General features: G+C 34.9%; 1 protein-coding gene across 6 annotated transcripts in view; it reads right to left on the bottom strand.

Annotated features, from left to right (window-relative positions):
• Positions 1–16,494, bottom strand: part of G2E3 (G2/M-phase specific E3 ubiquitin protein ligase) — a 65,576-nt gene that overhangs the window by 28,698 nt on the left and 20,384 nt on the right. For 3 of the 6 annotated variants that reach the window (XM_040476848.1, XM_040476850.1, XM_040476849.1), the window contains 5 exons: positions 16,304–16,344; positions 10,962–11,059; positions 7,850–7,951; positions 4,045–4,169; positions 2,247–2,412 (listed from right to left, as the gene is read on the bottom strand). In XM_040476848.1, coding sequence (XP_040332782.1) covers positions 2,247–2,412; positions 4,045–4,169; positions 7,850–7,951; positions 10,962–11,059; positions 16,304–16,340 — 528 coding nt within the window. In that variant the 5' untranslated portion in view covers positions 16,341–16,344. The remainder of the gene's footprint in view (positions 1–2,246; positions 2,413–4,044; positions 4,170–7,849; positions 7,952–10,961; positions 11,060–16,303; positions 16,345–16,494) is intronic. The other 3 variants (XM_040476851.1, XM_040476853.1, XM_040476852.1) reach the window with 1 other exon arrangement.

Below are 16,494 nucleotides of genomic sequence, written 5' to 3'. Positions count from 1 at the left end.
AAAAGAAAAGAAAAGAAAAGAAAAGAAAAGAAAAGAAAAGAAAAGAAGCCATCATTCTACTCTTTCCTCCCGTCAAAACTCAGTAGTGACATGAGGGTGAAAAGGTAACTGGGAACACCTAGGCATTAATATAACAAGAATTATCCATAATGGGCCACTGGTAACACTGTACATGGTTAGACAGTGGGCAACCAAGATGAATTTCAACTGCCCATGACATTAGATTGAGGTATTATTAGCTCTGTGGGCTGACATTTAACATTAGAGTAACAGCATCTTGTCACACCGTCACTCTAACAAAATCCTATGTAGCATAGGATAACTATGCTATTTCAGTTTATGTACTGTGAAATAGCACTGTGAAAAACTTGGATGACAGACCAGTTTCTTGAACTTCACATGTGACTTTAGAGACATAGGGCTTTTTGGCTCAGATGCCTTGGCATCTCACATTGTTTGCAGCAGATTAAGGCTGGATAGTTCAAAAAAATACAGGCAGTACAATTCCACTGAGACCCCTCACCATCTTCTGTGTCTTGAGTCCTTGGTGTTTTGATAGTGGACCTTTGATCTTTGGGTATTGGTGGCACAGGATCTACAAATCCCATATTGTCATAGAAGTTATGAATAGTGCTGAGATTAAAATGTGGTCCTCAGGTTTAAAAAAGATCAATTTCTTTGGTTAATGTCAAGGTCAATCTGGAATGGTCTACTACAATTCTAAACTGCTACATTTCTTTGAGAGAAGATATCTGGGGATGTGGAATTTAATCTTTTCAGGTGCCCCTGAGTTAGAATATGTTCCATTTCAATGACCTCAGATTTTAGTTTAACCAGCTTTTTCTTTTGAATTTCGAGTTCTTTTTAAGTTGTTCTATTCTGGCCTTCTGGTGTACCAAAAGAGCTTGAGTGTAGACACCATCATCAGATCCCACACTCAACTTCTGTGCTTCACTCATTCTATCCACATGTGCTACAAAGTAGGGTCCATTAGGTGCATTTGAATATTCTCTATTTCTACATAATGATCAGGATGGCTTAAAAGATTTGTAAGTTCAAAGGTAGGGGACACAACCCCTGGTGAAACTGCAGAGGGTTTATTACGAGAAACTGTAATTTTGAAAGTATATTTTTTACTGGGCTGAGTGACCACTACTTGAGAAGAAACTGAAGTTATTGCCTATTGTTTGATTCATTCAAGTACTTTACTATTATTAATACTTTTAAGACTGCCTTGAAATATGAGGGTTTATAACATCTTTTAACTTTAAAAAGTACTTTTGTGGATAACCTATAATCAATAATAACATTTTATTTTACTAAACAATAATAAAAGCCAAACTTTAATAAAAGCATTAAACTTAAATCCTTTATTATTTGGCATTCTATTAACTGTAACTATCAGTTGGCCGGTTCACACATGTACATTATTGTATATGATGTTATCAATAAGTGAGATCTTTTTAAAATCTTCAAGAATCATCTGAATCAAATAACTGTTCAATTACTTAATGTTATGTGTTGTATGGTATCTACTTAATAACTTGTCATCAAGTTTAACATACAAGGTGGCTTTCAAAAAGAACTAATGCTTTTAATTCATTAAACAGTAATCAGTCCCTGTCAAGAAGCTGTCATATAGTGTTGACCACAGTTGTTTCTGTTTTTGTTTTTGTTTTAAAGACCTCTTAACATTTAAGTATCTTAGCTTACAGTTAAATTATCATTTCACATATCTTGGTCTTCTAAGCTTAAATATGTAAATGAACTTGGGAATTAAATCTGTGTTTTATTCACTGTGAAATACAAACAAAAGCCTTAGGTAAAAACAACAAAAATGTTCAAGCATAATAAAAACTAAAAGGTAGTATTCTAAACTATTTATTAAAATATTAGTTTGATATTCACTTCAAAAGAGTAAATTTCAATACAGTAATTCTTCAGTACAGTATATTTCATATGTAAAATATGCTTTAATTGAGCTGTTTTTAAAAGTTACAAGTACAGGTAAAATACACATGTCAACTCTTTCCAATTTAAAATTCAAATCAGGGCACCTTGCCATCCTCAGTTGGAGGAGCATATGACTCTTGATCCCAGGGTTGTGAGTTCAAGCCTCATGTTGGGTGTAGAGATTACTTAAATAAGTAAGTACATAAACTTAAAAAAAAAAAAAATAAATGAAATGAAATTCAAATCAGCCAGCAACAAATTTTATATCAGAAAAAGTTTACAAGATATCTTACCTGTAAACAGTCTCTATGAAACCAAGCATTCTTACAACAAGGACTTCGTAATATGCTGTAAGTTGGAATAGGCTCAATATATTCCAAGCAAATGGTACATGGTAAGGAGTCTCTATAATTATTAGATGTAATTATTTGAACAGGTCGATGGTTCCAACAAAATGACCTAAAAATATAAATTATTTAAAAATAACATCTAATAAATTGCAAAGCACAATCAGGCTAGCATTGTAATTTGCATTTAATAAAAGAAAACTCATTTGTATCATAATTAACCTACAATAGACAGGAACCTTGGCACTATAAATCCATCTCACAGGGAGGGGGGATGGGCTAAATGGGTAAGGGGCACTAAGGAATCTACTCCTGAAATGACTGTTGCACTATGTGCTAACTAATTTGGATGTAAATTAAAAAAAAAAAAAAAGAAAGAAAAGAAAAAGTAAAGGAAAAATAAATTCGTGGTTGTAAGACATTCATATGAATGGGTATCATTTAAATTTAACTTCATATTTCTCTCTAAAGGAGTGATAATGAATAAAAAGTTGAGAAATACTATTGTAAGATAATGAGAATTTGAAGTTGTTCTGTCTCTACCTCTTTACCTAATAAAGCTTGACTATTACTAACTTTAAAAAAAAACTGGAGAGTGTTATTCTAAGTGAAATAAGTCATACAGAAAAAGACAGATACCATGTTTTCACTCTTATGTGGATCCTGAGAAACTTAACAGAAGTCCATGGGGGAGGGGAAGAAAAAAAAAGAAAAAGAGGTAAGAGAGGGAGAGAGCCAAAGCATAAGAGACTCTTAAAAACTGAGAACAAAGTGAGGGTAGATGGGGGGTGGGAGGGAGGGGAGGGTGGATGATGGGTATTGAGGAGGGCACCTTTTGGGATGAGCACTGGGTGTTGTATGGAAACCAATTTGACAATAAATTTGATATTTGAAAAAATCCATTTCACAATCTATGAGCAAGGAGAGCTGGACATTCAGAATGTGTACCTTTTGTTGGTTAAGACTTAACTCACAGAATTTCAGTAACTAGTATTATGTTGAGAATCCTATGTAATAATATTGTTAGCAACACCACTATACTCAACAATGCACAAAAGAAGGAATTTAAACTTAAAAAATATTTTAATCAAGTAACACATAAAATGTAAGTAAAAACTTATTTTAAGTCACTAAATTTATTTCCTCTTGTATTTTCTAAACTGCAGTTTTGTACATGGTAACAATCCATTAAATAGTTCAAGAACACAAAGACCACAAGAAATAGGACACTAATAATATCAAATACTAAAATTCATAAATTTTGATGTTTAAAGCTTGATTCAGGAAGTAAACATTGTCTGGGGCACTCCAGGGCATAATATTTATTTTTGGACTCCAACAAATTTAAATGCCTTTAATTTACTCAATGAGAAATATATCTGGCCCTGTGGAAGAAAAGTGGATCATAAATCTAAAAACATGACATAAAAATCTAGACTTATGAAAGGTGGAAATTTTTATTAAATATGAATAATTTAAGGGTTCCGTATCATATTCTAGAGTTGAAAGCTGAAAGTGAATATTAATTGTTAAGCCCATTCTACACTGGCAATTTCCAAGACTTTGAAGACAGTGATGACTCCATAAAAGAGGGGAGTATTTAAAACATAAATGTACATATATGTGTAAACTCAGTGTAGCTCTGAAAAGAAATTTCACAAAGGAATTATCATTGGGATATCCATATCCATTTTCTACTTTTCCCTAACATTCATCGTTTATATTCAATAGTTAATTAACTTACGCAAAATTGCCAGTAAATTGGAAAATACATTCTCTCTGAAGTCCACATGGAAAATGATAACTTCGTTTACATCGGGGTGCAACACATCCAATTGAAGCACCAGTTTTCTTGCAAATACAGCATTTCTAGAAGAAAATACGAAAACAGATCATAACATACGAAAGCTGAGTACTATAATATGACCCAGGTATAAATGAATATTCTTTGTGGGGAGTCTGAAATTATTTTCATCTTACAACAGCTATGATGATGGTATATTAAAGCAATTTCCTGAAAAAAACTGTCCAACCCAGAAACAATCTAAAGACACTAAAGATTCACTACTGTAACAATTTTTCATAAAGGATTCATCTCCCATCTAACATGTGGATGAGACAGAGATGCTTCTTTTCCTTTCTACCTGGCTAAAATACTTTCAACTAAAGGATTTGTAAACAAAACGTCTATACATTAAAATCTCAAATCTCAGGGCGCCTGGGTAGCTTAGTTGGTTAAGGATCCAACTCTTGATTTTGGCTCAGGTCATGACCTCACAGTACATGGAGTCATGCCCCATGTCGGGCTCTGTGCTGACAGCATAGAGTCTGCTTGGGATTCTCTCTCTCTGCCCTCACCTCTGCCCCTCCCCACTCTCTCAAAATAAATATATAAACATTAAAAAAAAGTCTCAAATCTAATAAAAAAACACATAACTAGGAAATACTCATCAAGGAGAACAGCCGAACAATACTAGAAACCAATCTGTAAAAAAAAAAAAAAAAAAATCTGCTAGGATCAATCACTCTATCCTAACTAAATGAAAAAAGTGTTAGATACTCATAATAGGTTACATAGTGACCTCCCCCCAACAAGATATGTTCAAGTCCTAATTCCTGGTACTATGAATGTGATCTTATTTGGATATAGGGTCTTTGTAGATGTAAGTTAGTTAAAGATTTTAAAATGAAATCATCCTAGATTTAGGGTGGTCCCTAAATCAAATGACTAGCGTTCTTATAAGTGAAAGGAGAGGGACATTTAAGACACAGACACACAGAGGGGAAAGCCATGTGAACATGTGAAGCTGGAAGCAGAGACAGGAGTTATGGTGCCACAAACCAAGGAATGCCAAAGGTTGCCAGTAGCCACCAATAGCTGGGAGAGAAGCATGGAAGGGATTCTCCCTTAGAGCTCCCAGAAAGAATGAATCCTTCTGACAGTTTCATTAGGAATTTCTGGTCTCCAGAACTATGAGAACAAATTTCTGTTTTAAGCGACCTAGTCTGTGGTAATTTATTATGGTAGCCCTAAGGAACAAACACAATACCATGGCACTAACTAAAATATAACACTGGTATATGAACACAAAGACTAATATTAGATAATTCAATCATTACTAAAATACACAGCAGTATCTAAAACATTTTGGAACCCTTGAGACAGCCATTATAAAATGGTCACTGATGAAGGGAGTATGTAGTCTTATTGCTGACCCTGAAGTACCATTAGGTCACTGGAGAATACCTTGCCAACCTGAGGCTCCTCCCATAAACTGACATATGGAACTCTAGCTTCAGGTCACAAATGGAGACAACTCAAGGATGAGGATATTTTTAAAGGTTCACAATATGCTCACAGAGGATTAAGATGTTTTTAGAAAACAGGTATTTCCAAACTGTAAGGAGACCCTTCACCACAAGTTCACTAATCATCAGAAGGTTGAGGAATTCTGATACTAATATTCTCACATAGTCCTTAGATAAATGCCACTGCTAACCTTTCGCCCAAGGTTTCCTTTTATGCCCTACAGTTATATCCCACCATCTAGTCCCATGCCTCCTCAACATACTTAAAAATAACTGTTTCCCCCCCCACCTTTTTTTTTTGCCTCAACTAAAATAAAGGTCTTGCTTCCCTTTCAGAATTTCTTGGATGAAATTTCTTATTTTCCCATCATCTTTCATTTTCATTCAGACTTGGCAAGGGTTGGGAGGAGGATATGGAAACAAGCAAGGGGGATATCAAAATATTATTTTAGTTCTCTATTACAGACTATAGTCCACAACTCTACCTTCATACTTTAAAAACTCTGGTCCTTTGAGCCTAATGACATCTATCCTCTGTTACCTACTAACTTCTCCTGCCTTGAGACTTTGGCACCTTTCTCTGTATCTAATTCTTGCTATCATTGTAAACAACTCCTACATTGATGAGACAACCTTTCTTCGACTTCTTCAACTATGATGTGTCAATGCTCTTCATCTCTACTCCATAAAAATCATCAGTTCCAGTTATCATTTCCTCTGGACGGAATTCCCTATACTTCCAACCTTCTCATTTTTTTAACCTCATTTTCTAATTCTCCTTATTTCTACTCACACCACATGGAAACCTATAATTCTTTCCTTGTGTTTAATACAGTAGGTATCACACAGAAGACTCACAAACTATAATTAGATGAACAAGGGTTAAAGTTTAGACTACAGTAAAACCTTGATTTGTGAGCATAATTCATTCCAGAAACATGCTTGTAATCCAAAGCACTTGTATATCAAAGCAAATTTCCCCATAATAATGGAAACTCAGATTATTCATTCCATGACCCAAAAAAATTCATATAAAAATGATTACAGGATTGTAATATAATACAAAATAATAAAGAAAACACAAAATATAAAGAAAAATAAACAAATTAACCTTTGAAGACCTTCATGGCTGAAGTGAGGGAGACAAGACAGAGGAGGTTTATGTGTAGGACAACTTCCACTATCACTAACAGAATCACTGCTCTTGGCTCAATGGAAACTTTTTCTGCATGGGGGCCACTGTATACACTCGCACAGATGTTGACTACAGTACAGAATTAATAAACGTTTGTCATATACTGTATTTAATATAACTGGCAATAAGGCAGAGGAGGAAAGGGTCTGTTATCTGCAGGCACCCTGACCTAGAATGAAACAAAGCATTCCTAACCTAACTCTCATATGGAAAGGCAAAGGACTGTAAATAGTGTTTTGAAGTGACAAAAAAAAACCATGAGTGCTGGTTGTGGGCACCTTTCAACGTTCTGAAAAATCACTGATTTCTGCCAAACACCACGAGCTGAGACAGAGCATCTGAGCATGGGAGACGATCGCCTACAATCCCACAGTGAGAGCAAGAGAAGAACCACTGGTTCAGTTGTGATCATGTGACATTCAGTGTCACATACTACTTGTATGGCAAGACATCGCTCATTTATCAAATTAAAATTTATTAGAAATGTTTGCTCGTCTTGGAGAACACTCACAGAACAAGTTACTTACAATCCAAGGTTTTACTGTACTTACCTTGCAGAACATGAGAAGGAAGTGAACAAAGGTACACAATGTCACAGAATGGCCACAAGAGGTGTAGAGATCATAAATTACTGGTCTGCCCAGCTGTGTAATTTCTACCTCAACCCATCATGCCAACTCACTAACTGAGGTATAGGAATGAAAAGTGAACGACTGGGTTGACTCAGGATTAAAGATTTGAAGAATAGCAGAGTAAAAGTATGTTCACAATTCTGATGGTAAGAGTAGTGAAATGATGGATAGGCTGGAATAAAATAAGGATATGAAACCAGCATTGTCATATGTATTACTGAGGGTTGGTTAACCTCACTCTCATTGCAAATATACAAAGTGTTCTTTTAAATTTACTGTATTTGACAAAAATAAGCATTTGAACATAAAATCAAAGTCTTGTAAATTTCCAGTTGGGAAACTGATGGGAAAAAACCTCCCTAGTATGACCATACTTATAGTATTTAGTGTAAAGAGTAAAACAATTTACTTACCAGTTTAGAAGCTCTGTTCACTTCTTTCCTGATGTCTTCTATTAGAAAACCGTAAACTCCTTCTTCTTCTTTACCTCTCTGCCAAATTCCACTTGACATCAACTATAAATATATTCTCAATTAGAAAACAGACTCTAACAAACTAGTTTAGAAATATATGTGTGTGTGTGTGTATATATATATGAAATATGTGTGTACACATATACATATATGTATATATACATGTATATAAAATGTATAAATATATATATACGTATATATAAAACATGTGTATGTGTGTATATGTAGAGAAGATCGATAATGTTCCACTGAAAAATGGACATAACTCAAATTTCAAGCGCCTCTTATCTATAACAGTTATTTTTCATGGTCAAAGTAAGAGGCTACTCAAATTCTTTGATTTGGAAGACACTGTATATTAACAGTTCCTATAACCAAACTGGTTTCTAAAAGCATTCCAGAAAATAATAGAAAAAGAGAGAAAGAAAGGAAGGCAGAAAACACCTGTTTTAGAAAAAATAGTGGTAAATACTGTAAGGTGTAAATGTAGTATCAGTAAATGTTAGGAGGTAATTCAGTTTATGAGTGATATTTCAGGCCAACTTGAAATCTAGTTGGATTCTGAATCATAAAAGGAGTATTTACAGGGAAACCTACTGAATCATGGTTAACATAAATGTTTGAATTTTTAAAAGTCTTTTAACTTCAGTTTAAATATGTTAAGGAAACATGAATCAAGAAAACACATGGGACTATGAATAAATCCTGGCTTGCAAACCAGGCTCTGTGTCCTGGAACTTTCTGGAACTCTAGGCAAGTAATTTAGCATCTCTGACCTTAAACACAAAAATGAAAACACTGGACTAGATTGTCTCTAAGTCTCTCTTTTTTTTTTTTAAATTTTTTTAAATATTTATTTTTGAGACAGAGAGACAGAACACATGCAGGGAAGGAACAGAGAGAGAGAGAGGGAGACAACAGAATCCGAAGCAGGCTCCAGGCTCTGAGCTGTCAGCACAGAGCCCAATGCGGGGCTCAAACCACGAACCGCAAGATCACGACCTGAGCCGAAGTCAGAGGCCCAACCAACTGAGCCACACAGGCGCCCCTATAAGTCTCTTTCAACTCTAACATTCCATTACCATTTATAACATTACTGTACTTTCCTGTTCACAATGAAATGGAATCTTTGACGTGTTGAGCCTTGGGTATGTTTTGAATTATCATACTCATTAAAGACAAACAATATAAAGGATATTTTCATAAAATTAAATATATTTAATAATTTAAAAATACTTTAAATTTGTGATTAGAGGATTATTTTAATCAATATAATACATCCTAAACCTAAAAATACATATTACTTAAGAATTGGTTATGGGGGCGCCTGGGTGGCTCAGTAGGTTAACCTTTGGACTCTTGGTTTCATCTCAGGTCATGATCTCATGGTTGTGAGATTGAGCCCCACGCTGGGCTCTGTGCTTGGGCAAGCATGGAGCTTGCCTGGGATTCTCTCTCTCCCTCTCTCTCTGCCCCTACCCCACTCACGTGCTCTCTCTCTCTCTCTCCAAATAAACTTGAAGGAAAAAAAAAAAGAATTGGCTATGAAAACATAACCCAATTACTAATAAAATAGCTCCCCTGATTCTTCTGCATAAAAAGTAAAATAAACTCTTAGAAAAATGAAAGATTTTCTTTGGTGATACAAAATTTAAGACTTCCAACTTACAAATAAACTTGGAATGCCAAATTCAAGTTCCCTTAAATCTTGGTACAAAGTAATTAGGTTCCTAAGCCAGTCCAGAAGTCTATTTAATCCATAGGGTACCTGAGACACAACACTATAGTCTTAGAGAATCACCAAGAAATATGTTAAATGGTTTCTCAAGAAGTATCTAGAGTTTTAACAGGGATCCTGGGGTGGGTATGAAAATAGATGTACATATTTATTGATACTTCATCCTTTAAGAGATGGGGCCTATTTCCCTTTGCCTTGAATGTGGGCTCAACTTAAATGACTCACTTCTAACAAAGAGAATAAATTAAAAGTGACAGTGGTATGAGACAGTGAAGACTAGGTCATATGGTTCTATCTTGGTGTCAATCTATCTCTCCATTTTTTTCTCTTTCTCTCTGTTTTACCACTTCTTCTAAAAGAAGCCAGATGCCATGCTGTGAGTACCCTACAGAGGTACCCAGGAAGTAAGGAACTGAGGCTTCCTGCCAATACTTAGAAAGTACTAAGGTCAAAAGCCATGTAAAGTGAGCCATCAGAGATGGATCCTCTGCCCTCTCTTGCCTTTATATGACTGAACCCATATTGCAATGTATATGCAATATGAATTGCAACCTCATTAGAGCCCCTGAGACAGAACTACCAAACTCAGCCAATACCAGATTCCTGACCCTCAAAAAGTGTTTGAGATAATAACTGTTTAAACTGCTAAATTTCAGGATAATTTGTTAAGAAGCAATATATAACTTACATACTATCAAGAAATATTGTGTCTACTGATGCAACCTTGGCATGCTAAGGTAGTGATGGTGCTATTAATATAAGGCACAGACTGAGTGAGGTAAGAAGTTGGTAAAGGAAAGGGGAAACAAATGAGAGACCAATTCTCAGTATGAAATCAGTTTTTCTTTCTTCCAAGTGACCCATAAACTCACCTATTTCCTCTTCCACAAGAATTTATTACCTTCATTCAAAACTTTTTTTTGCAGGTTCTCTGTGAAGTAAAATACTTTCCTTCTATTCCCTGAACCTTCAACAACTCTTTTCTGAGATTTACCACTTGCAACAATGGAAACAAAAAAGTGAAAAAAAAAGATACCACCTTAAAGCCCTAACCATTTTCTCCTTTATTCACTTAGGCCCTAAAGGGTTAGACAAAAATACAGATAATGATGACAGGTCTTCCTTCATACATACCAACTAATTTCAGGATCTTAGAACTTGATAAATGAAAAACCTTATTTTAGATATAGGCAAAATGAGATCCAAAAAGAAGTTAAATGACTTATCCAATTCTCAGAAACCAGCCATCAAGATCTAATTGTCTTCTTTAGAAGAATATCAAATTTCCAGGATTTAATTATAAATTATACTCACCAAACAATAGTAATGTACAGTGAGATTCCATTTCTCATTAGTTTTCTTTTCTCCATATTTATTAGGACAGTCATCATTTTTTCGACAAAAAACACAAGCTAACAGTGAAAAAAGTAAATAGATATAAAAAATATTTTTAAATTTTTAAAATAAAACCTATGGAACTGGAGCTTCTCTCAAGTGAGGTGTTCAATTCTTTCTGAGAGAGCAAATCACATTATACTATTATCAGTAACTTAAAATTTCTAACACCTATTTCTAAACAATAAACAGTGTTTTAGACTTTGCATTTTTTTAAATTTATCTTTAATGATGAATTCCAGTGTGTCGTCAAAATGGCAACTAGTAGGGTAATCACTGAAAATAGATTAGGAAACCCCAAAACACTATCTCCCCACTAAGGCAACATTTAAGCTGCCAAAAACTGTCAGAATCAATTTTTTAGAAACTCTGAAATCTAGTTTTAAAACTTACAACACTTAGGAGAATGCTCAATAAAGAAACAAGCTGGTAAATTCTGATGAGCACTTTGTGGCATTTTAACTTACCTGCCTACCATCCCCCACTCTCCAGCTGAGCAATGGCCTTAGGTATGATGGCCCATGTTCCAGGTTTGGCTTGTCCAAGAGGAGGTGAAATGAACCTTGTTCTTAAAGAAATGTGATTATGTGTTTTGATCTGTGTGGTGGATCCCTGAGGGATGAGCTCAGATGCATGCCCTTGTTTTGCTTGCCTCACAACTTTCTCAGGGCTGGAGTCTCACCATTTGTCAAAAGCGCTTAGACAAATATACTAGCTGAAGCAGCTTGCACCAAAGGGTAACAGACAGGACAAGCAGGTAACAGACCAAAACACCCAGGAAAGAAGAGGCTGGGAAAAGGGGACACAAAGATAAATAAAGGCTTTGAAAAGGTCCCACAGATACCTGGGAATCTAGAAAGACACACACATGCTCAGGACTAGATACATGCTCAGAAAAAGACCCCAGAAACCCTAAGCTTTCACCTCTGGCTGATCTCTATGTAAGCCAATATGAGAAAATAAAGACCCCAAATCAATAACAATTTTAACCTTAAAGAACTATAAAAATAAAAACATATTAAACCAAAAGCTGGCAGAAGGAAGAAAAAAATAAAGATTACAGCACAGATAAATAAAATAGAAAACAGAAAAACTATAGAGAATAAAAACTAAAGTTGATTCTTTGAAAAGGTCAACAAAACTGACAAAACTTTAGTTAGACTGATATGGAAAAAAAAAAAAGAAAGGAAATTCAAAACTTAGGAAAAGCCACAGAAATCAAAACAGTGTTGTAGTGGCCTAAGGACAATGATATAGATCAATCGGGGAAAAAGAGTCTAGAAATAAACCTATACATGTTATCTATGGTCAATTAATTTTGAACAAGGATGCCAAGATCATTCACTGAGGGAAAGAACAGTCTCTTCAACAGATGTTACTAGCACAACATGATAGCCACATGCAAGGTAATACAACTGAACCCCTACCTGACACCACATACAAAAATTAAATCAAAACAAATCAAAGACCTAAATGTAAGCACCAAAACTAAACTCTGAGAAGAAAATATAGGGTAAATCTTTATAACCTTGGATTGGCAGTGGTTTCTTAGGAATCACATGATACCAAAAGCAAAAGTAAAAAAGAAAAAATAGATAAATTGGACTTCATCTAAGTTTTAAACTTTTGTGCATCAAAGAACACTCAAGAGAGTGGAAAGACCATCTACAGAATAGGAGAATATATTTGGAAACATATACCTGCTAAGGGTCTAGTGTCCAGAATGCATCATAAGAAATTCTTATAACTCAACAACAAAAATACAACCAATTTAAAAATGGAGCAAACGATTTGAATAAGCATTTTCCAAAGGAGATATATAGCCAGTAAGCACATTAAAAGATGTTTAATATCATCTGTCATCAGGGAAATGCAAATCAAAGCCACAATGAGATATAACTTCACGTCTACTAGGATGGCTACAACCAAAATGTCCAAAAATAACAAATGTTGGCAAGGATCTGGAAAAATAGGAACCCTCACACGCTGCTGGTGCAAATGTAAAATGGTACAGCGACTTAGGAAAAGTAATATTTTTTGTTGCTTAAAATTTTAAACATAGTTACTATATGACACAACAATTCCACTCCTGGGTATATATGCCAAAAAACTGAAAATGGATGTTCAAACTAAATACTTGAATACTAAGATTTATAGCAGCACTATTCTCAAGAGCTAAAAAAGGAAAACAAACCAAATGTGCATCAATGAATGGATGAATAAATTAATACATTATATCCGTACCACGGAATATTATTCAGCTATAAAAAGGAATGATGCTCTAATACATACTACAACCTGGATGAGCCTAGAAACATCATGCTAAATAAAAGAAGCCAAGCACAAGAGGTCACATACTATATGACCCCATTAATATAATAGATTACATTATCCAGAATAGGTAAATCCACAGACAGCCCAAAAAGCAGATTGGTGGTTTCCAGGGGCTAAGGAGAGGGAAATGAAAAGTAACTGCCTAACAGGTAGAGTCTCCTTTGGGGATGATGAAAATGTTCTGGAACTAGATAGTGGTGATGGTTGTACAACACGTGAATGTACTAAATGCCACCAAACTGTATACTTTAAAACAGTTACGTGTACTTTGTGTTATATGTATTTTACCATAACAATAATAATTTCATAAAGGCAAACTGTAGAGTCAAGGAGATCTGAGTTAAATTTCAGCACCACACTCCTGCTGTGTAATCTTGGACAAGTCACATAAACACTTTATGGCTCTGTTTCTTCATCTTAAAAATGAGGACAAGAGTACTTACCTCAAACTATGCCTTAATAAGGATTAAATGAGATGGTATACCGTAATATAATTAAAAGGGTGTGGCAGCTAGATAGAGCTGAATAAACATTAGTATTATAATTATCAAACTTTTCTACCTTATATTTACTTGTAAAGAAAATTTCTAATAACATACTAATAAAACTATGAGAAAATCTTACCAGATGAAGAGAAAAGACTCTGAGAATCTCAAGGTAGCTGACCAATATACGATGAAAGGAGCTTGAATCTCTTAAGTGATTGCATGGAGCAGAAACCCCCTACCTGCTCCAATTCCCCTAACCAATTCACACTGGACTGTAACTTAACCAAATAATAAACTTTTGTTGTGTTAAACCACTAAGACTTCAGCATTTACCTATTACAGCAGCCAGTCTCATTTACCTTTAGTTAATACATGTAATCAAGAATGGATGTTATGCATTGAAACGGTACAACAGGGGCGCCTGGGTGGCGCAGTCGGTTAAGCGTCCGACTTCAGCCAGGTCACGATCTCGCGGTCCGTGAGTTCGAGCCCCGCGTCAGGCTCTGGGCTGATGGCTCAGAGCCTGGAGCCTGTTTCCGATTCTGTGTCTCCCTCTCTCTCTGCCCCTCCCCCGTTCATGCTCTGTCTCTCTCTGTCCCAAAAATAAATAAAAACGTGGAAAAAAAAAAATTTAAAAAAAAAAAAAAAAAAAAAAAGAAACGGTACAACATCTGGGGCGCCTGGGTGGCTCAGTCGGTTAAGTATCTTCAGATAAAGTCATGATCTCACGGTTTGTGAGTTTAAGCCCCGTGTCGGGCTCTATACTAATAGCACAGAGCCTAGAGCCTGCTTCGGATTCTGTGACTCCCTCTCTCTCTGCCCCTCCCCTACTAACACTGTCTCTCTCTCTCTCTCTCCCTCAAAAATAAACATTAAAAAAAAAGAAAAGAAAAAGAAATGGTACTACATTTAACAGTGTACTCACAAAATAGATTCCAGGACTGGAAAAAAAACATCATGAGCTAATATTTAATATTATGAAATATCCCCCCCTATATCTGCCCTCCGTCACTAAAGGTTAGCCATAACTGAAAGCCCTTTCCGCAATCTTTCAAAATATGTCACCTCCCCTTCTGTCCCCATACAGAGTAACTGACCACATCAACTCCAGCAAATTGCCATTTGTTTACCGGACATCTTACACCAGCAGCTCTCATCTGCTCTCATCTTAAATTCTTTCATCCCCGTGCCTGTAATTTTAGCTGTAACTATGCATGCAGCTATCAAGAGGAAGAGAAATACAAGGAATTAGCTAAGACTACAGAACGGGAGTCCTCATGATGAGCACTGGATAGAGCTGCATATGCTATGATGCCATGAACCTGCAGCTTTCCATTTGTCCTCCTTCCTACCTTCACCCAGTAGATGTAAACACTGGATGTAGAACACACTAGTTTTCAGGCATCCATTTTTATATGTAGATTGTTTTCGTTTGTATTTGTACTTTGTTGTCTTTTACTTTTAATATTTAAAATGCAGTAACAGTGTTCTTTCTGACTTCACTACATTAAGATCACCTTATAACTAGAGCAAATGATACTAGCTGTATTAAAATAATGAAATAAACACATTCAGATAAGTAAAAAACTGAGTCAATCTTAGGAAAAATATTAGTAATAACAGTAAAGGCAGTATTTGCAGTTAACAAATACATGAAGGTAGTCCATGAATTACGAAGTTTCTGAACAATTAATATAGTTGGTAGAAGTCTGTAGGTAAAAGCAGAAAAGCAAAGTACAGGGAGGAATAAGAGCACAAATTTCTTTATCAACCATGAAGGTGGAGTTAACAGACACTCTTTATTAGTGATGGTCAAGACAGAGTTTTAAGTACAATACTTTTAATTTGAGAGAACATCAAAAATTAAATCTTACAAAGGGTAAATGAGTGGAGTAATGGCAGAAGAGCATAACTTAAATTTCTCATTTTCCATGGTAGCAAATCAATATATTACTGTTTAAACTAACAAATGAAGAACAAGTAAAAGCAAAGGTATGCATCTATTTGAGACTGTTACGAGCACCTACAGATAAGTCTTCCTTTTCATGTTAGGTTTTGTGTATTGTTTAAAATGGTCTTACCCGCATTTTTCCTTTTCTAAGAAAAAGTCATACAAAAAAGATGAAAAAAATTGTGTTTATTAAATAATGCTGTTTTATTCAGATAAAACGCATATCTGATAAATACATATAGAGAATATGAATAAAATTTGACAAACTGTTATCTTACAGTGGATTTTTCTTGAAATGAATACACACGATATTATTATTTTAGTATATGGATGTATGAACAAAGCATGGACCAAGCAACTCATTCCTATTTTGAGTCAGCACTCTACAAAGTTATAATATAATAAAAAGGCAAGAGTAGAATATCTTATAAACAATATTATATATTTCAAATAATTATATCTGAAAATGTTTTAAATATTTTACTTACCAAGATTCTGTGAAGCACCGGGTTTATTTTCATTCATTTTACTAGGAAAAATAAGTACATACTATAAGCCATCTTAATTTTTAAAGTTTCAAATTACCCACTTTAATAAAATTTAGTCACTCCATGATCACAAATAAGTTGCATAATCATTTCTTTCTCTAGAATTTAATTTCCTTACCTTTCATACATCT

Source organism: Herpailurus yagouaroundi, unplaced genomic scaffold (genome assembly GCF_014898765.1).
Source record: "Herpailurus yagouaroundi ecotype Mexico unplaced genomic scaffold, PumYag 141, whole genome shotgun sequence".
NCBI lineage: Eukaryota > Metazoa > Chordata > Mammalia > Carnivora > Felidae > Herpailurus > Herpailurus yagouaroundi.
This window is presented reverse-complemented; position numbering and strand designations above follow the sequence as displayed.